Consider the following 22,141-nt stretch of genomic DNA (forward strand, 5'->3'; position numbering starts at 1 on the left):
AGGACTCACCATAGCCTCCTTACATCTTCCAGGCTTTACCATCCCCTGAAGTCTTCCAGAACTCTCTGCGCATCTGTCTATAGAGAGGAAAGGCCTCTGGCCCTTGCCATTGCCCCACTGCTGCACCCTTCGGACTTACAAACCCGTCCAAAAGCCCCAAAGCTGAACTCTCATGCATTGTCTCCCCGGTTTAGAGTGCTAGCTCCTTGAGAGCCAAGGAGAGTATAGATTTTTTCCTAATCGTATCCCCAGCACTTAGCAGTGTTTAGCATATGGTACTTAACACTTTTTCTTTCATTCATTATTCTTTTACCATTTGCATTTGTCTTCAACCCTCTTTGGCTGAATTATTGGAACAATCTCCCAATGAATACTTCTGACCAAATTAATGTATGGCTCAAGTCATCCATGGCTACCCACTGCCTATCTCATTCACAAACAGGACTTCTCAGAGCTTTGTGAACTTGTTTCCCTTGCATAACTTTACTCACTACTTTCCATTCCCGAAATGCTCTCTCTACCCTAGCTTATATCCACCTGTTGAAAATCCCGTCTGCCTTTTGAGGTCTAATGCAAATGCTACCTCTCACTAAGGCTATTTCCCACCAATGGCCATCTTAGGCCTCGCAGTCAAAAGAGGCTCCTCCCTCCTCAGGTCCTACTAGGTCTCCACTCTTCATCTTTTTCAACACAAATCCTTTTTTTTTTTTTGCATTCTAGTTTTGTCTACTAGGGGCACTATTTCTCATTCACTTTTCTATTTCTCATCCACTTTTCTGTCCCTCTCCCTCCTCCCCACCTCAGTATTTAAAGCCCTAGCTTTGTATACTTCTGTGCTGCACACAGCATTCTGTAAAGGCTTTTTAATTGGATTTATATTTTTAGCTGTGAAAGGCCAACCATCACTATTTCCACTTGGGTATTTTGCCAGTGAGGAGTAGTGCTGCTTAATGGCTAGAGAGCCAAGAACTTGGGTTCAAGTCCTGCCTCAGACTCACACCTTTTACAGGGGCCCTTTCTTAATCCCCCAGTTATTAATACCCCCTTTAGACCAAGTTACTTTGGATCAATTCAGTCCAGGTACCTGTTATTTTTAAGGCGGCGACTGTCTCTTTTGAGGCTCTGTGTGGCAGTGTCTTGAACATCGGCAGACGCCGAGTGTGGACTTGATAAATGTTGCATGGAATCGAGAGGTGGGGCCTTGATTATGGATGCTATTGCAGTTCAAGTAACCAGACTTTTGCCATTCATTGAGAGAGACTACCATGCTTGTTCACTTTTTTTTTTAAGGGAAATGAGCTGTTTATTAATACAGTATAGTATAACAATCAATAGTACTAAAAACCATTTTTAAAGCGAGAAATCTATATGAAATACAACTTAAAGAAAGAAAAGTTTAGGCACACTTTTGTACCTTTATCATCAATGTTTAATTATTGTCAATCACTACTTGACCTAACACTGGTCTTAGTCTCAGACGATTTGAAAGAAGCCAACTTCTGAGGTCACTCTAGCCCTTTAGTTTGGAGTCAGACCCTCTTGTAATCCAAATTCAGGTTTCCAAGTAAGTTTGAGAATAAAACCCCTTTCTATGGCCATTCTCCACCTCAGTCATGGGTGGTAGATTTAAATCTAAGGAGTGATGGAACTGAAATGGGCTTTAGCTGTCACCTAGTCTACCCCCCCCCCATTTTGTATATGTAACCTTATATATACATGTATATGTATCCCGACTCCCACTTGAATTAATGAGTCAGGGCCCCCTGGCAAGGCTTCTGTTCACATCTCTCTCTCGGGATTCTAGGGGTCTTTCTAATGCTATCGACCCAGGTCCCCACTCAGCCGTGTTCTTCCCAATAGCAACCGCCAGTTAGTCAATTGTCATTGATTGAGCTAGTGATTAGCAATCCAATATCATTTAACATCAATTAGCTTTTACAACAGATATATTTACTGAAAAACATAAAGAAAAAATAAAAATATAAACACATCCTCCTGGCCAGGGGCACACTCTTCCCTATAGCACCATATGTGGCCCCTGGAGCAAGTGGGTTCAAGTTTAAAATAGTTGCTACAAAGCTTTCTCCCCACCAAGTTCACTTTCCGACGTGGCAGAGCGAAAGGAGGAAGCGTCCTCCTTGCTCGCAGAAGCCAGCATCTCAGTGACAATTCCCAGTCTGCCGGGCCAGGTCAGTTGGGTTGCTCAGGGCTTCCGGCTTCACTGGGCCCACTACCTGCCAACTTTGTCGTGGACTCTTGTGCTCAGTTCTTTAGATCACGCGCGCTTTTGAAGTTGCAGCCCAGCGAGTCTGGTCTCCAATCCTTCTTCCTTTAAGTCGATAAAGAGTAGACACAACAGGGATGAAACAGCAGCAGGGCCAAGTGGTTCTGGGAGCCATGGAGACCTGGGCAGGAGAGTAGGGCCTCGGCGCTCTCCTCACCTGGAGGCACCCGCTTTGCAGAAACCCAGCCCAGTTCTGGCTCAGCAGCCCAGCCAAAGGGATTGCCTTCCCCTTGGGGCAGGCTGGCAGGAAACGGTTTCACAATGTCAGAAATGGAAAGTCGAGCCTCTCGATTCCCAGGCCCCCCCCAGGGCTTGAACCTCCCCTGCTCGTCGCCCATTCCATTTACAATGTTCATTGAAAAATTAATAGCTCACATCTCTGTGCTGCTCTAATGTGCGCCAAGCACTTTCTTTACCATCACCCTGACAAGGAAGTCTTGTATCATTATCTCCAGTATGAACCCGCGGGAGCCGAGGTTCCCAGATGCCAAATGCCTCGCCCCGGCCACCCAGCTGGCGAGTGCCGGAACCAGGTCTACAGCCCAAGTCTCTCGTTTCCCAGTCAGGGCTCTTTTATCAAGGCCCATTTCATGGCATTGCTTCCATGATTCTGAAAGTGTTCCTGCCCTCAAAAACACATGAGCCAATGTCTTAAACCTCTCCCCACCCCCAGGAAATCAAGTCGCCGTCTAGCCCCCCTCCCGCTGCTCTCATCTCCTTCAAATAAGATAATATTTGTAGAAAGAACTTGGCATAGTGCCTGTCACACAGTCGACACTATAGAAATGCTTTCTTCTCTCCCCCCTCCCCCAACACTGAACTGCTGTGTACTCCTGGGCAGTTCACTGTTCCAGACCTTAGTTTTCCCATCTGTCAAATGGAACACGTGGATGCCTGCCTACTTCAGAGTTACTAGGAGAATAAAACAAAGTTTCTCCCGGTCAGACAACTGGTCTTGTGGAGCAGGAAGGAAGAAGCTCTTGCTATCCATGGAACCCTGCTGAGGATGCCAGCCTTTCTCCCCCACTTGCAAACTGCCGGTTGCCAAAGGAGCTCCCCCAAATGTCTAGCCGGGGATGTAAAATCAACTTTGGCTCAGGCCAGGTTGGCAAACGGGAGAGCAGGCCAGCCAGGGGGATTTCTAAGTAGCAGACGCTGGGGAGACCAGTTACCTGAGTGCCTTTCACAGTGCCAGTCCCTGGCTTCTGAGGTAGGTACCCCGCTGGTTATCAGGAGGCTAACAGCCCGGCTCACCGCAGGCCTTCAAATCACTCACAGCTCTGTGTCCTAAGGAGTGAGAGTTCTCCCCTTCAACCTTGTCTTTGTCCACCCGAGTCCCCTCAGACACATCAGGGGCTACATGGTAAACTGGTCCAAAGGGCTTGGGGAAGACACTAGAGCAAGAACTAGAACTGTTGTCATGACCTTTCCCCACTTTAAGAAAGAAACTTGACCCGGAAAACCCTAAGCTCAACAGACTCGACCGGTGGGAGGACATTTACTCAGACAAATTTCCACCCGGGGCACCTGAGACCAGGATGCTAAAGACGTGCAGTGAGATGCAGCACAGCTCAGTGAGTGGATAGAGGGCAGGCTGGGAGTCAAAGAACCCATTCAAATCCTGCTGCCGACACAGGGAGACCGGTAACATCAGGCAAGTCACTTACTCTCTCACTGTCAAGCCAGAAGCTGCAGACCTGCTAGAGTGGAGGGAGATTCTTGCCCAGAGTTCCCTAAGTCTGACTCAAAATCTCAACTAAAAGAAATAGCACTTGGGGGCAGCCAGGTGGCGCAGTGGATAGGGCATCAGCCCTGAAGTCAGGAGGACCCCAGTCCAAATCTGGCCTCAGACACTTAACACTCCCTGGATGTGTGACCCTGGGCAAGTCACTTAACCCCAATGGCCTCAGGGAAAAAAAAAAAGCTGTAGAACTTAAAAGGTGTGCCTATCTCAGAGAAGTATAAAAGATCCTCTCAGAGAGGCAGCATTATGTACTGGTAAGAGCTTGGGGCTTACAACGAGAAGAACTGGCTCATCCTAAAGTGACCCTGTTTGAGAGCCTGCCCAATAGGAATAGTACTGATGGGGAGCTGGGAGGATTGGACTTTGTCGAGCAGAAGGGAATCTAGAATGGCACACGGCTATTGCTACATCCCGGGTTCGGGCCGTTCTCCCCGCTGGCTCTGCCTTTCTGGGTCGCTACCCTCTTCAAGCAGGCCCTTCTCTTCCCAGCACCTTGTACACTGCCCTCTTGACTTCCTTGTTGCGCATGCTGTAGATAATGGGGTTGAGCATGGGTGTGATGATGGTATAAAGCACCGCGAAGACCCGGCTCCGCGTCCTCGAGTACGAGGAGCTGGGGAGGATGTAGCAGAGCACGGAGGTGATGTAGAAGATGCAGACCATGGTCAGGTGGGCGGCACATGTGGAGAAAGCTTTCTGGCGGCCCTCAGCCGAGCGGATCCGAAGGATGGCGGCTACCACGTTGACGTACGAGACCACAACCAGAGCGCAGGGGATGAGGGCCACCACAAAGCTAAAGACGAAGAGGCCCAGTTCATTGAGCCGTGTGCTAGAACAGGCGAGCTTCAGGAGTGGGGGCAGGTCGCAGAAGAAGTGGGTAACCAGGCGTGGCCCACAGAAGTCAAGCTTGGTTGCCAGGAGCGTGTGGGTGAGTGCATTGGTTAGTGCAAGCAGGCAGGAAATTGAGGCAAGTGTTGCCCGAGTCCGGGGGCCCATGAGGACCAGGTAGTGAAGTGGCCGGCATATGGCGGCATAGCGGTCATAGGCCATGGCTGTGAGTAGGAAGCACTCCCAGGGCGCCAGAAAGTGGAGAAAAAACATCTGGGTGAGGCAGGCACCATAGGACATGAGTCTCTCGGCGGCCAACAGGTGGGCCAGAACCTGAGGGACGCTGTTGGAGACATAGGCGGCGTCAAGAAGTGAGAGGTTGGCCAGAAAGAAATACATGGGTGTGTGGAGCCTTTGGTCCGCAATAATGAGGCTGGTGATACCCAGGTTTCCGGCCAGGGCCACGATATAGACCAGCAGAAAGATGGTGAAGAGCACTAGCTTCAGATCCTTTTCATCTGTCAGACCCTCCAAAAGGAACTCAGAAACCGGAGTCCCATTTGCCCTGGGCAGGGGGACTGGGGTCACCGCCCCCATGAACAACTGAGCCTGTGGGGAGATGGGTTAAGAGCATGAGGGCCTGGACATTGGGCTCACAGATGGAACACATTTGGGAATGGAGGACGAAGGAAGGGAAGTGGAAGGGGTGTCAGATTTAGGCCGTGACTGGGTAATGCCTTCCTCCTCCTCCTCCTCCTCCTCCTCCTCCTCCTCAACACATTCCCCAGGGACAGGAGATGGCCAGAACCGCCCTGCCCTATCTGAACTCCTAGAGTGGTGACACTTGCCTCCTTCCAAGTCTGGCTCACCACTGCCTCCATTTCTCATCCTCAGGCCCGTGGCGAAGGGAGAATGGGAGCCAGACAACACGGGAAGGTGGCCGTTGTAGCAGTGATGGCGTACTTGTGCCCAGTATATGGGATGGAGGTCACACACTGAAGGGGGACCGGGGGCCTCTACAAGGCTAAGTTGGTGACCCCAGTGGTCTGGACTCCAATGGTCTGGCTCTCTACAAGAGTCAGGAATCCTGACATGGCATCAAGAGCAACGTGCAGGACAGGAAGGAAAGCTATGCAGCCACATCATTCCGGCCACCCAGGCACCATGGGCTCCGAGCTCACGTCAGGCCAAAGGCCCGCCTTATTCTGCTCCCGCTCTCTAATATCCCACCCAGCCGTACCCAGCTTCAAACTAATGGCCTACAAGTCTGCCCTCTGTATGAAAGGCCTGTTCAAATCTAGAACTGTTTGAATCTAATCTGTGGAGGTGCCTCTCTCCACATTGGAAGCTGCTGGGCCAATTTTGCCAGTCCCTGGACTTGCAACTCCTGTCTCTGCTCAAACCCAGATCACCCCGTCTGGTCACTCCCCCTGGTGGTCATTGCTCCGGATTGTCCAAGGCCAACATGTGGAGAGGAGGTTTAATGCCAAGTGGTCCCCGTTGGAGATTAGCCTCTCTAGAGTTTTTCTATACTCGGTGGTACTGCTGTTACCTCAGACTCCCCATCAGGATTTCTGACTCCTGCTGTCTTTAACCCTCAAGACCTCTTTGCCCTATCTTGCTTTCACTGCTATAGCTAGAACATCTCCATTTGTCCCTAATCACTGGTAACTGTCGACTAGTAACTAGCCCTCCTAGCACCAACCTTCACTCCCTACGTTATGGATCACTGGCCAATCCTTACCTCTCAATATCTGCCCTGCTCCGGCCAGGAACACTGCCTTGCCCTCTTGGCGCTGATGCTGGTCCCTGCTGGAGTGGCCGCCACCCAATTTCTGGTGTGACACAGGGCAAGAAATGAAGTTTAAATAAGGGTGGCAGAGCTCACCCAAGCTGTGGACAAAGGGCTCTAAACGTCACCATGAGAGCCAGAGAACGGTGGATAAAAATGGCTAGACAAAGGAGGAGGTCCAAGGCGAGATACTTCTCTCACAATGAGAACCACTGGGGCTCAGAGGCTTGGCAGAACCACGCCTCCAAGTGCAGGTGTCCAGATAAACTGAGAGCCAGCAGGAGAACCTGCTGCTTCAGGACCGGCAGAGCTCTGGGCTAGCTCACATCAGGAAGGGGGGGAACCCAAGAACCCACTCTGCTCAGATGGAGCCCGGATGGATGAAGGGTTCTAGCTCTCAGCTGACTAAGCGGAACTTTGTATTGTGCCACCAGGGCAGATTGGAGCCACGGCCCGATCCCTCCCCAATCCCTCCAATAAAAGAGCTTTCAGATGACTGACTCTAAAGAAGGGGTATGGATGGGCCAGATCCCAATGAGGGGTCCCTGGAAGGAACCCCCATTCTTGCCTGCTGGCAGCCAAGTCCAGGGACCAGCATTTAACTGGATAGGGACATAAACACAAGGTCTCACAGTCAACAAGACAGATTCCCCCCTGCTCCCAACCAGGTCACCCCAGAACAGACGCCCCATAACCCACAGAGGTTCTACCCATAGCCACTCACCAGTGAGGTCTCAGAAATCCCCTCTCCCACCCTTGCCACCCTGGCACTCGTCAGGAAGTGGCTACTTAATGGGGAGAAATTTAAGAAGTGCATGGGGAGGTGGGGGGAGAAATGCAACCTCCCAATCCTTCCCTACAGCTCCCTGGGAGCCACTAATTTCCCTTCAGGGAATAAAAGGAGGATAAGAGGAAGGGAGTCTTTGGGGGATAAGTGATGTAAGAAGCAGAAGATCAAATGAGTAAACAAGCACCCCGGAGAAGCAGGTTCTGGTTTAGAAGGCCCTTGGGAAATTGTCCCTATTTCCAAGCTCGGGCCCGCTGGGATGATTCATGGACTCAGTGTGAGGAGAAGAAAATCAGGAGACACAGGAGGAGCAAGATGAGTGGCCCAAAGGAAAGACTTTCCGGAAATAAGGAACCATTTACATAATGGAAAAAGGGCTGATTTGGGAGAGGCCTGTGATCCTTCAAGTGCCAGCCGCACCTCTTCATCCCTTCCCCTTCCTGGGCCTCAGTTTCCTACTCGGGAAATTGAGGGGATTGGACTAGACCTCCAAGGTCCCTTCCACTCTAAATCAAGGATCCTTGGGGGCAATCTCAAGTATAACCTAAAAGCTGCCATTTCCATGTTAAAATCAAGGATCTGATACTTCCCCCAAAGCTTAACAGGGTCTGAATTACTTCAGTCAAAAGGGACCAATGCGGGTAGATCCTTTATCTCTACTCTGTACTGGCCAGAGCTGAGGCTACCGGGGGTTGTCGGTGACTGTCGTCAGTGGACTTCTCACTTCCCAAGCTGGTTTCCTGAGCGTCCCGAAGTTGTCTGTGATTCCATCTCCTCGCACAGATGCTCGCCCCTGGTAGGGACTCAGAAAACGGGGATTTCTTTGAGTTCTCTCTCTCTCCGCCCCCGGCCCCCATCCATCCTGTCAAAAATCATCTGTGTAAGACCCAGATTTGACCACACTGTTCTCCAGTTCAAAAAACCTTTGTTGTCTCCCTAGTGACTGGCATAAACTCCCAGCTTGTGATTTAACTGGTGCCTGAAACTCTCCGTGAGTGGGTTATGTCCACCACGGCCATCTAGGCTCGTTCTGTAACTTCTAGTTTTAGTTATTTAGGCCATTGATGGGGAGGCTTAATTAATGTCAGAAGGGTTTCACAGGCAGACTGCATCAGACTGGCAACCCCACAGTTCTGGTCACTATCTCCCACTGAATGTTAGATTTCTCAGCCAAGTCTTGAAGGTCCTCCCAACTCTGGCTCCCATCTATCTTTTCCGACTGATTTTATGGGACTTTACTTCCCATAGCTATGTCCCAGCCCAGTTGGCCTCCTGGATATTCCTCAAACTCAGCAACCTACTTCCTTTTCCATCGCCCTTGTACTGTCTGTCCTCCCTCGTCAGCTCTGGCTCCCGGCATCCTTTTCTTTCTCCAAGAGTCAGCTCAGTTGCTACCTCCTATGTGAAGCCTTTCATGACTGCCACCTTCTCCCCGATCCACCCAATTATTACTCGATCCTGCCTTAAATTTCCTCCAGCTATACTATTACATCCCCCTCACTAATCTGCAATCTCCTTAAAGGCAGGGATTGGCCTGGAACATAAAGGGTGCTCAATGTTTTGGGGGTTTTTGGGTAAATTGAACTTGTTAATATCCGAGAGAGCCCTAGTCTCGGTGGTACCTCAAAGCCCTTAGCTGAAGCAGTCAGAAGTTAAGGGTGCCAGAGGGAAGAGAGCTGCTCATTTCTTTAGAATATATCCCATTCATTCACTGGGCACTTGTAAGGCTCTTCATCTTAATATTTTATAAAAATGCTTTTTTAAGCCTGACATGCCATGGTCTAAACCACATAACACTCCAACTACAGACGTATCGAGATTTTTTGTAGGACTAAATTGCAGAATTAGAGGGTGCATAAAAAGAGAATAAAGGAAGAAGATAGTTGGGACTATGTTAGTGTGTTATGGACCCAAAACAAGTCAACAGTAAACAAAGAAGGGAAAATAGCTCCTCTAATCTCTCGGGATGAAGAGCAATGGGAGAGATGACAAAAGAGGGATTGAAACGAGGGGAAAGAAAGGGAGAAATCTCAATTCAGTGATGCCTTGGAGGGAGGTAGCACTAAAGAACATTGCCATGGGAGTGGAGTGAAGACAGATATTCTATAAATGGAAGACACGAATTTTGCCATGGGTGAATCTGCAGGGATTTGGTGCTCAGAGAGACTACGACCTTGGAGAAAGTGTTGTACCTCCACAGCCGGCATCCTGCCTTAGGAGGAGGTGAATCACACCTTCTGGGGACAGCTGGCACCCAGAAAGTTGGGAGGACATGGACCCAGAATGAACTCATGGTAAATGACAAAGAAAATGATCACAAAAGAAGTCAGTGGGTATAATGAGCTGCACAATCAGGGACATAGGAAAATTTCTATCATTAGGTAACTCTTCTTTCTTCTCTATGTTCTCCAGGAATTGATACTTCTAAGAGTGAAGCACAGAAGAAACAAGGGATAAGGGAAACATATAAGTGAACAACATTGAGACTGTTTATAAGAAAGGATTCAAAAGAGGTACCCTGGGAATTTTAATTCCCTGAGGAGTACAGCAACTAAAGGAGAAATAAACCGTAGCAATACAGAGAGAGGGATGAAAATGAATGCAGCAAATGAGGTAAAGAAACTTTTTTTGGAAAATTTTTGGAAGTAATTCAATCAGAAATTGAAATCTATTAACAAAATACTGATAAAAAAAGTTGGAGAGAAAAGGAAGGGGATGATACCTGACTGATTAAGCAAGAGAGATAGAGAGAGGAAGAATTAGATAACTAGATACAAGGAAGAAAAAGGAATTAAGTAAAACTCCAAATCCAGGAAAAGACGTGACAGAGTGTGGGGAAGGACTTATGGGTGAGAAGAGAGCCTGTGGGACTAGAGCTGGCTTCAATTAAGAAAAAATAATTGAATAGACAAAATATGTCAGAGAAAAACAAAATCTGAATTTTTAAAAGTCACTATTAGAGACAAGAAAGTATGTATAAATCTAAATCTCTTAACTTTAAATATGAATGGATTAAACAATCTAATAAAATAAATGAGTGATATCCTGGGTAAAAAATTAAATGCCATTTTAAGTCTCCAGTCATAAGACTTCTTTGTCAAATCATAGAATCAGTGTGACAGAGGTGGAAGGGATCTCAGTAGCTAAACAGTCCAACTCTGTCCCATGGAACCAGGAACCCTGGCTGTGACACCATCCCTAGCAGGGTTATTCTTAGTGGCAAAAGAATAGATTCAAAGTATTGTCCCCACTGGCCTGGGTTCTGAAATTCCACCATTCTTCCTTAATTTTTTTTCCATTGGCCCTTGAAAGATTTGGGTCTTCAGGAATTCACTAAGAAAATAAAAAGGTCTAAGAGGGAGAAACCTGTTTCATCAAGGCCTTATAGAAACAATAGAATACAATATGTATGTGTATGTTTGTGGGGTTGGTTTTTTGGAGGGGGGAAGTGAGGACTGAGAGGTGGGTAGCATCAAACCCAACTACTCATTTTTCACAGTTTTATTGGGGATAGGGCCCTGCTTCGGAGGATCTAGGTTTTCTTTGTCATTCATATCAAAGTAGGTAGGTAAAAGCATAATCCATCTGTTATTCTCGGGAATATTCTCCCCTGCCCTTCCAAGTTTGGGACATGGTACCTGGCAAGAATCTGCTCAAGTTCCTGGCTGGTAGAATTTTTTTTCTCATGAATCAAGCAAATTCTATGCAATGCCATACTCTTAGGAGGTAGTATCAGATACCTGACTTGTCATGTCAATTGTATGTATCATGAGGATGAAAGATACCTGGATTGCAATTCAGGTGACTGGGGGCAACTCAATTCTTTCTTTGGCTTCCTCTATAAAATTAAAGGTACAATAGATTTAGAATTAGAAAAGCTCTTAGAGGTTACTTAATACAATCTCTTATTTTAACAGAAAAGAAAACTGAGGCCCAGAGGGAGGATGTGACTTGTCACACCATTGGTAAATGGCAGAGCCAGGATTTGAACCAAGACTCACTAAACCATATCCAAGAACCTTTGTGTATATAGTTTATGGCATCTAACATCTGTAACCCTGAAATTCTGTAATACTATATTGAAAACATGGATAAAATTCAAAGGAAAGCATGGGGTAGTGGGGAAAGGGGCCTTCTCAGCTGTGTGTGTGTGTGTGTGTGTGTGTGTGTGTGTGTGTTGAATTCTGAAGCAGCAGAACCAAAAAAGGTGGAATGAAACAATTTTCCACACCCAGACAACATAGGAGGTTAGCAGGTAAGGTCTGTTACGGGGTGGTAATGGTAAAGTCAGACAACTGGCCAGTAGGAGATTACAGGGGACCCTTTGCTAGCGCTGGATAAATGACTGTGTGACATTTCCCATATGCTATTTGGGTCACTTTCAAATACAAGACTCAAGAGAAGTATAAACAAGTAAACAGGAAAGAAAAATCATAAGTATTCAACAGGGTGAAACTGTTTATATTTCCATATGGGAAGATGATACTTGTAACTCTTAAGAACTTTATCATTACTAGCAGAGTTGGGACTATATAGACAGAGGGCATAGTATGAGTTGACTATGATGGGATGATTTTAAAAAATAATAGTCAGTGGTGAGGAAAAGGGATGTACTGGGAGAAGTGGGAAAGAAGATGTAGAATGGTGTGAAGAGAAGAAAAGACAAGAGAAGAGAGGAGAGGAAAGAAGAGGAGAGAAAGGCAACATAAGGGAGGAAGTAGTCAGAAGTAAAACAAACTTTTGAGGAGGAACAGAAAAAAGGATAAAGAGAGGAAATAGGATGGGGGAAATATATAGTTAGTAATTATAAATATGAATGTGAATGGGATAAACTCACCTATAAAACTGAAATAGCAGAATGGATTAAAAAACAGAATACAACATGTTATTTATAAGAAACACACTTGAAACACAGAAACATGCACAGAATAAAAATAAAGGGCTGGAGCAGAACCCATTATGCTTCAGCTGAGGTTAAAAAAAAAAGCAGAGGTAGCAATCAGGATCTCAGACAAAGCAAAAGCAAATATAGACAATTAAAAGAGATAAGCAGGGAATCTACACTGTGCTAAAAGGTACCATAGACAATATTACTTAGCAATACTAAATAAATATGCACTAAATGGCACAGCCTCCAAATACTTCAAGGATATATTAAATGAGTTACAGGAAAAAATAGTAAAACTGTAGTACTGTAAGACCTCAACTTTTCCCTTTCAAACTAGATAAATCTAACCATACAATAAACAAGAAAGAATTTAAAGAGATGAACATAATTTTAGAAAAATTAAATATGATCGCATCCTTTTTGTCATAGTGCTATAAAATTTACATTCAATAAAGAGCCATGGAAACAGTTTAAAAATCAACTGGAAACTAAATATTCTAATCCCAAAGAATAAGTGGATCAAAGAACAAACCACAGAGACAATAAATATTTTCATTAAAGAGAATTAACAATAATAAGTCAATATACCAAAATTTATGGGATGCAAAAAAAGCACTTCTTAGGGGAAAATTTATAGCAATAAATGTTTGCATCAATAAAAAGCAAAAATTTCTATCTCTAAATGTGTATATTAATAAAAGAATGAAAGAACAGATCGATGAATTGGGCATGCAACTAAAAAAACTAGAAAAAGAAAAATTTTAAATCCCCAATTTACACCAAATTGGAAATCTTGAAAATCGAGGGATTAATAAAATTGAAAGGAAGAAAATCATTGAACTAATAAATAAAACTAGGAGCTGATTTTATGAACCACCCCCCCATAAAATAAGCTATTGGTTAACTTGGTCAAACTGCTGAGACGGGCTACAGAAAGTCACTATTAAGTCACTGATCACAGTGGAATTCCCAGTGAAACCAATGAGATTACAGAACATTAGCCATGATGATATGAAGGCAACTAATGAACAGAGAACAACTGTTCCCTAAATGAAGAACAACCGTATCTCATCATGGCCTATAAAAGCAAAGTGACCTGATTCTTTGGGGCTTTCAGTTCTTTAGGGTTTACATTTTCCCTTGAATCTTCTGACAAAATATAGCAATGGGAAGGGGGAAGGGATTTCTCTCTTTCTACCCCCACCCCAACCTCATCAGCACCAGGAAGAGCAATGGCAACTTACAGCAGAAGCACACAATTGGGGGAGACATGCTTGCCCATAGCTTGAAAGGCAAATTCAAGGACAGGCTTCTTAAATCCCAGCCCTTGTGTAAAGGGGAAGGCTGTGGCGGGGGGGGGGGGGGGGGGGGGGGGTGGGATTTTTGGTGGGCCGCGGGGGGGGGGGGGGGGGGGGGTGTGGATTTGAATTTCTTAGGCAGCAGCATCCTGTCTTCTAGCAGAGAAAGAGACTTTCTGTGTAGCACCAGCTTTGAGAGTTACCTTGTGGCTAACTCCACGTTTGAGAGTTCCTGAGTTCAAGAATGGAGGTCCTTCACCTAGAGAGAGATTTCCAGATGCAGTATACCCTTTAAAGAAGAAGTCCACATGGTTCCTGCTTAGCATCCAACTTGGAGAGCAAAGACAGACTGTGAATTGGATAATCCAAGTTCAGAGAGTAGGGATTTGTTTGTTCAGCAAGTTCCAAAGCATAGTGCCTTTTCAGGGAGTTGAATCCAGAATGGCGCTACAGTAAAGGTAAGACTTATCAAGCAAGAGTTTCATTGCCATGACACCAAAGCCAAGTTCAGTTCCCTTTGTGAATGGGGGTATAGGGCAAGCTGAGAGGTTCTTTGAATGTTTAATAGTCCTGCATTTGGCAACAGGCTCCTGGTTTTTCTATAGGGGGTGAATCAAGGCTCTCTCACAACCAGTATTGTTGACAACCATATTGTACACTGAGTACTTGCTTGAGAGTTGATGGTTCCCATTACCACATATCTGGGGAAACTTCTCTACAAACTACTTTGGAGAATATCCTAGGGAGGGCAAAAAGCCAAAAGAAGTCAAGACCTCAGCATGGAACCTGAGTTATGGAAGCCTCACGGCCTTGGCTAGAGGAGGGGATGAAAATAGGTCAGGGGCAAAATTGGTGACACTGGGCAAGGCCAGTTCCTTCTCTATAAAATGAGAGGGGTGGGCTACATGGTCTTGAAAGTTCTAGTCCTAGTTGGAGTAATACTCCAATCCTAAGAGATGAAAAAAAAATCTCATTCATTTGCTTAGAAACACTACCCCAGTTCTCTCCCTTCTCCCAACCTTCCACATGTATCCCTAAGCTAACCTGGAGAAAATTTGAGCTTTGACTTTCTGAGGTTTTCTTTTCTTTCTCTCTCTCTCTCTGTGTGTGTGTGTGTGTGTGTGTGTGAGTGTGCATGTTCCAGTTCATATTTGTAATTTCAGTGGTGTGGGGGAAACTCCTAGCATAGAAAATCCCTCGGTCAATACAGATTTATAGTCTTAGAAAGTGTCAATGACAATTACAAATAAATGACATGTCTAGGGATACCCACAGTCAGGGTGGCTCAGAGACAGGTCTTCCAGACTTCAAGGCCAGCTCTCTCTCTTTGACACCATGCTGTGTCATACACATGCACACGCGCGCACACACACACACACACACACACACATACACACACACACACACACTGATTTACATTCACATGTACCTGTGCATTTAAAGCTAGTATAGACCTTCCAGATAATCTAGTTTGATCCTTCAGTTTACAGATGAGCAAATGGGGCCCAAGAAGAGAAAAGTATCTTTGCCCAATTTCACCTAACTGTGAGCAACAGAGCTGGGCTTGCCTGTAGGTCCTCCAGCTCTCCCTACTCTGAGGTTGCCATTCTCTTGGCCTTGCCCCTTCTAGATGCTCAGGCTTCAACATCTGTATCACACTGGCCATATTTGCCCAGGGCAAGTGGATGCGTTGCACCTGGGTTGGTGCACCAGTGGGTATTGGCAGAGAGAGCCATCGCAGCAAAGTCTCTGGTCTGACTCCCCATAGCTTGTGTCCAGGAGGCCCAAAGGGCGGCTCCAGAGGCTGGGGTGGGAGGACTACCAGCAGGGTTCTCTGCAGTAGGCTGCAGTGGGTTGCTTCTTCCCTCCCCCAGCTCAAGTTTGCTTGGTCTATCCCGGGCTCTGACCACGCTCCCATCCCATGAGAGGGGCACCTTCACTAGATAGTCCAAGGACCACTCAGGGTGATCAGAATGCCCACTGGACTCAGGATCCAGACTCCTCCCTCATTTCACTGCTGTCATCTCCTGAAGGCTGGCCAGGGTGTGAGCTCCACGCTATTGACAGCCATCCAGGATGACAGTTAATATAAAATAGACAACCAACTCTAGAGTCTTGTTCTAGGTAGCACAGGATCCTAGACCGAGTTGGAGGAAAGGATCCTCAAGGTCATAAGGTTCAACCTCTTCATTTTAGTGAAGTCTAGAGAAGATAAGTGTGGCTTACTCAAGTCACACAGGTAAGAAGTGTCTGAGGCAGGATTCAAACCCAATATTTCTGATCCCAGCCGACACATCCCCCGCTTCTCTCTGACTGAAGGGCCAATTATCGGCCAGTAAACCATTTCTCCCTCGTCCCTAGGTTCTTGGCATCCCATGCTCAGCGGGGCACACAACAAAGGTGCACCTTCAAGCATGCCCCAGGCCTGCTTTGTTCACACTTTGGCCTGCCTCTCATCAGTCCATTCCTGCTTAGTGTTCTGCAGGGCTTGAGTTTTCTGTTCATCTACTTGGACGTAGTCAACTCGATGCTCTTCTGAAATCAGAGGTTTCTGTAAGGGAAGAACAGACCAGTTTGCATCAGCTAAGATCAAAGCGTTCAGAGCCTTCCGCTCTCCTCTCATCCTGGACACCGGTGCTCTTCACACTCCCCTTAGTCTCAGAAGGTAACATGATACGACTACATATTATTTTTATGGTTGAAGTTTTATTGTTAAGTACCTACTGTGTGTCAGGTCCTGGAGTCCTGGGGACCTAGAGACAAGAGGGAGAGCCTCCTGGTCTCCAGGAGCCTTGATCTGAACTGGAGAGACAACATGTCAAAACATGCAAAACGGTGGTAGGGAGGGAGAAAGGAAAGAAGAAAGGTCTTCATAGCAACCGAAGGATTGAGAAAGGCAGAAGATGGAGCTAGAGTGAAGTCTTAAAGGAAACCAGGGATTCAGAGAGGTCATATTGAGGAAGGAGGTCATTATAGGCATGGGAAAGATGTTATGCAAAAGCATGAGGTTGGCAGAAATGGGAAGAAGGCCATTTTGGCTGTCCCACACAGTGCAGCACGTATAATAAGAGAATAATGTATAAGAAGGCTGGCCAGGTCGTAAAGAGCTTGAAGTATCAAATCAAGGGGTTTATCTGAGCTTGGAGGCATGAGCGACCGGTAGAGTTTGTTGAATAGAGGGTGACATGGTCAGAAGTGAACTTCAGCAGCTATGAGGAGGATGGATTAGAACCAGGAGGCTATTCCAGGAGTCCAGGTAAAAAGTGATGAACGATTGAAGGGAACAGTGGCCATGCAAGTGCAAAAAAAAGAACAAATCCAAAACATACTGAGGAGGGAAAATCAAGAACACTGACGACTGATTGGATACAGAGATCGAAAGAAAGTCAAAAGTCAAAGATGATACTGAGGTCACAAGCCTGGATGACTGAGATGGTGGAGAGCTCTCAGCAATAATAGGAAAATTCCCAAGAGGAGAGTTTTGGGGGGCAAGGCAACAGTGTGTTGAGGACACACAGAGATTGCCATCAGGTGGTGGTTGGTGATGCAGGCCTGACACCCAAAGAGAGAGCCTAGAAACTGGAATCTAAATTTGGGATTCATCAGCATAGGGACAATAATTGAGCTCATGGGAGTTGATGACATCAATGAATGAGATGGTGTGAAGAAAAAAAAAAGAAATCCCAGGACAGAGCCTTAGGGAACACCCATAATTACTAGGCTAAAGATAGAAGAAGACCCAACAAAAGAGAGAGAAAAGAAGCTGTCAGCTATTTAGGAGGCGTGAGGAGAGAGCATGGCTTGATATAAGCCAGACTTGCAAGTGTATACACCCATAGAGTGAGATTCCTCAAGACAGAAGGAAAAAATGACTGGGACAAATGTAAAGGCCATAGCTTTTTGAATAATTACTATGCTATGAAAAAAATGAACCAGAAATTCCTATCTGTGAATTTCCCAGATATCATGGATTCCAGAGCACCACCAGAATGGTTCAGAAGAGAAAATAAACTTGTACAGTAAGATATTGGAGGGGGGATTGGGTCAGAAATGAAAGTTTTTAATACAGAATTAAAGAAGACAAACAACAAAGTAGAAAAATGAGAACGCATGATAGAGAGTCTCGCCAAAGAATTAGTTACTATGAAAGAAGGACAGATTTGTAACTGAAACATATAGAAACGGAAGAAAACGTGGCAAAAGAGCTACAAAAAGCAATCATTTGAAAAGAAGACACAAGCCAAGTGATGAAAGTAAAGTCAATTATAGTAATTCAGGATTACTCTGCAGCCTTACAAAATTGCAGAAGAGAATAGCATAAGATATTTCAAAAAAATAAAGGAACAAGTTGCAACTCAAAACGTCTTGCAAAATTGAACCCGATCATCAATGAAAGACCATGAACAACAATAAAAAAAACCCAAGCATTTGAGAAATTCTTACAAAAAAGAAAAATTAAAAACTCCTATAAGTTAACAGAATATCCAATTTATAAACCTTCAAAACAAGAGAAACACAAAAAGGGAAAATAAATATAATTATCAAGAAAGGATTAAGTAATAGAACCAATTCTTTCATGTTGTTATCATTTGCTCTTTTTAAAGTAACTTGGACTAATAGGTAAAATCCAGAACAAAGGATCATTCAAGAGACAAAAAAACCCTAATCAACTGAAGAATTAAGGGAATCTTCAAGAAAGAAAAGAGGGTAAAGCTAAATTAGCATTCTGTTGGCCACATCCCATGATCTCCTATAAGTAAAACAATATCGTATGTGGGAAAAAAATAAGACAATGACAAGTTGCTCTAGTGTGTAAAGAGGAGCTAAAGAAGCACCTACACTTACATATATCCCAGATATAAACAGAGAAATAGCTATTTTCCTAATTCATCAATAAGAATGGGCAGCTATGGGGTCATAGAATAAAAGCAATGAATGGGGAGGGACTAGAATGGGGGTATTAGGAGAGTCTCACCCCCCAAAAAGAAATGAAACAGTGGATTCCTATGGGAGTGGAGAGGAGGGAATTCTATGCAGTGGCAAAAGACAGGGGCATTATAATGGGTGTTGTCTGGGGTAAGTAGGAATAATAGAAGACAATTGCCTCCAAACCAAGCTTGTGCTACCCAGAACTGTATCTTACTCCAAGAGAAGGGACACATGGGTTATCAAAGGCAACCAGCACCCAAGGTGGCAGTAACAAGGGTCCCAGACCCAGAGATAGAATGCCCTGGCCAAGTGGTAAGAAATCATGGGGAAGGCAGAGAGGTTGTCTGGGTTTCCCGATTGTTACACAAAAACCTCCCATCAAATGAGATAGCTTCCTTAAAGAAATGTTATTTCTAAATAAGTCATAGCAAAAGGTCCAAAAAAATAAGGAAGCAACCGGCCAACAAACGAATAAATGAATTCTCAATAGAAAAAGAAAATGGGATAAGATTTGTATGTCCATTAACATTAAAGTGAAATAGAGAAGAGAGTTCAAATATGACAACCCTGAAATTCTACTTCTCATGAAAGCCGGAGCAAATTTTATTAAATACTCAAAGGAAATTCACAATAAGCAGAAACAAAATAAAAAGAATTAGTGTCATAGCCACAAGGCTATGCTAACATTCCAGCCTCTAATTGTATTGAAATCATAGAATTATCAAAACTATTTGGTGCTGGTTAAAAATGAGAAAATAGATCACTGGAATATTCAGTTTAGATAAATAAGATTCAGAAACAATCAAACTCAAAACCCCAGCATTCACTAACTGAAGAAGAAGGATTCTATAGGAAGCTAGAAAGCAGCCTGACAGACTGCAACGGAGGATTAGTGTGCCATAAGAAATAATGAGTCAAACTTCTTGCACAACACATCTAATGTAGAATATATTTAATAAGATTGCACACATTGGTTGCCGTCTTGGGGAGGGAGAAAAAACACTGTAGAATTCAAAATCTAACAAAAGTAAATATTGTAAACTATCTTTACATGTAATTAGGAAAAGTAAAATACTATTAAGTGGGAAAAAATAAAACTAAGAAATAACGAATCAACAAATTCAATGAGAAACTATAGCAAATGACTTCATTCGCTTTAGAGCTGCAGAAAAAGTCAGCCAGTTTCTCCCACGGAGAAAAGCCAGTAAGGCATAGCATAGCCTCCCAGTACCATCCGAAACTGCCAGAGACATCTGTAGCATGCAATAATCTATACCCAGAGGCACTAGGAAAAGAGAACTCATTTGAGAAAGCTTCAGGGTGCAGAACCTTGAAAACCCCAGGGAGTAGTCGCACCAATCAGTGCCACGCCAACCCAAATTACATGGCACCTCAGTGCACGTGTTTTAGATGGCCCAGGTTTAGGAGTGCTGAGCACACTAAGACTAACTCCATAACAACTGTAGGCAAAGACTCCAGGGAAAAAATGAATTCTCCACAAGAGTTATATGAGTACCTGGGAGAAATAAAGCAAGAAGTCTAAAAATGAAACAAAAGCTCTGAAGAATAGTTTAGAGGAGAAACTCTTTCAAAAAATCCTAAATTAAATAAAACTACCCAAATCTATTAGAACCAGAGGGCAAAGTGAAGATGGGAAGACTTCACTATTCTCCTCCTGAAAAAGAGACCCCAAAAGGAAAAGTCCCAGGAAAAATGTCATAGCCAAAATCCAGAGCTGCCACATCAAAGGAGAAAAAAACTACATCCAGAAAGAAGCAGTTCAGATAGCAAAGAATCGGTCAGGTTCACACAAGACCTGGTAGTGTTTACTAAAAACCAAAGGAGAGCTTGGAATATAATAGTCCAAAAAGCAAAACACAAGGCTTACTATCGAGAATAACTTGCTCTGCAAAGTTGAGTAGAGGAAGGAGTATGGGAAGGGAAATGGGCCTTTAATGAAACAGAGGATTTTCAAGCATTTCCAATTTTTAAAAAAATGCCAAAGCCTTATGGATAGGAATTTTGAAAAACAACACAAGAGTCCAGAGAAACTAGAGAGGCCAATTTGTTAGGGGATGGATATGAGAGTGCATGCTACTAGGTGGAAAAGAAACTAGTGTCTCAGCAGAATCTTGATGCCTTCAAAAGGTACTGAAAACTAAAGAAGTAAAAAAGGAAGTTCTGGGGGTTTTGAGAGTCTGTATTGGGGAAAGAGAAGGGAAGCTAAAAGGAGAAGTCTACTCGGGTGTGCAGGTAAATGTTTTAACAACTAGCTCTCTGGAAAAACACACACACACACTATACACTTTGAAGTTTAACTGTACTATTAACATTTTCTTCATCACTTTCTTAAGTCTAGTTTAAAGGTTAATACATTATGGGTCCCCAGGCCATATTTGACTTCTGGTGGCAGCTAGATAAGACTAGTTTTTACATTTTTAAATACAATCAAACTTTATTTTAAAATGTAAAAACAATTCACAGCTCTTGGGTTGTCCAAAAACAGGTGGTGAACCATAGTTTTGCTGACCCCCAGACAATCGACAGAATAATAAACCAAGTCCTGATTCGTAGCAGTTGCCAATTTCCACATAAATGTTCACCTTCGATATTTAGCGATTGTTAAATTGGCTCTGAAGAGCCAGGCTGAGCTGGTTCCAGCACACCCCTGGATATATTGTAGAAATGAAGACGGGGATGGATTTACTATTTTCCATCACTGGAATATAGTAGAATAACATATAATTATGGAGGAAAGAGTGGGAGGAATGGACGCCTGCTGAATCTTACTTCTTATGTGGAATAAACAAAAGAGAACTGAACATACAACACACACCGTTTAGCGAAAATCCGCCTCAAACTTAACAGGAAACCAGTAGGGGAGGGGATGGAAAGGGAAAGATAACACCAAAGGGGAAAAAGTCACAAGTAAAACAAACTTCCTGATCCTGAAGGGGGGATTAAACGGTGGTTAGGGGAAGGGAGGAGAGGAATAAAAGAAAAGAAGAATCTAAGGAGGTGACTTAGATTGTCTCTTAGGCATTTGAGGAATAGCTAAGAAATTGTGGCATATTAATATAATGGAATGTCTTTGTGTCGTAAGAAGCAACCAAAAAAAAAAAAAAAAGACAATTTCAGGGAATCCTGGCTAGCACAAAATGAGGCAAAGTGAAGGGAGTTGAATCAGAAGAATAATATATACAAAGCAACAACGGTTTTTTTTAAAGGCTAAAGAACCCTGGCAGGGACACTGCCCCACCTCTCTCCTGAAAACCAATGGTGAAGAAGGATGGTGCCTACCTGTTGCCAATGAAGGGATGGACTCGGGGAGCGGAGGGAGACAGCCATTCTCGGACCCTGTGTGGACTGCTTTTGCTTGACTTCACTTAACTTTTACAAGTCGTCCCCCCCCCCACTATTCTTACTTTTAGTTAATGGGAGAGGGAAGAATAGAGAGAATTGAGGGAGCTAGGACAGTGGTAGTGGGAATTGAGTGAATCACACTGTTGTAACTCAGTTCTAGAGCTAGCTCAGTTCCCTTTCTCTATTCAATTATGGGTCTAGTCCAACTTCTGTCTTATTAGAAAACTT

At 44.5% G+C, this 22,141-nt stretch overlaps 2 protein-coding genes across 2 annotated transcripts in view; both read right to left on the reverse strand.

Annotated features, from left to right (window-relative positions):
- Nucleotides 1-4,166: 4,166 nt before the first annotated feature.
- On the reverse strand, nucleotides 4,167-10,172 carry LOC100927722 (olfactory receptor 3A1-like). Its single transcript, XM_031944528.1, has one exon. The coding sequence runs from the start codon at nucleotides 5,451-5,453 to the stop codon at nucleotides 4,494-4,496; it is 960 nt and encodes a 319-aa protein (XP_031800388.1). The 5' UTR covers nucleotides 5,454-10,172; the 3' UTR covers nucleotides 4,167-4,493.
- A 3,558-nt stretch (nucleotides 10,173-13,730) lies between these two features.
- Nucleotides 13,731-22,141, reverse strand: part of GAB3 (GRB2 associated binding protein 3) — a 54,740-nt gene continuing 46,329 nt past the window's right edge. Inside the window, exon 9 of the mRNA XM_031944372.1 lies at nucleotides 13,731-16,172. Coding sequence (XP_031800232.1) covers nucleotides 16,056-16,172 — 117 coding nt within the window. The 3' untranslated portion in view covers nucleotides 13,731-16,055. The remainder of the gene's footprint in view (nucleotides 16,173-22,141) is intronic.

The sequence above is a fragment of the Sarcophilus harrisii genome, chromosome X (assembly GCF_902635505.1).
Source record: "Sarcophilus harrisii chromosome X, mSarHar1.11, whole genome shotgun sequence".
NCBI classification, from domain to species: Eukaryota; Metazoa; Chordata; class Mammalia; order Dasyuromorphia; family Dasyuridae; genus Sarcophilus; species Sarcophilus harrisii.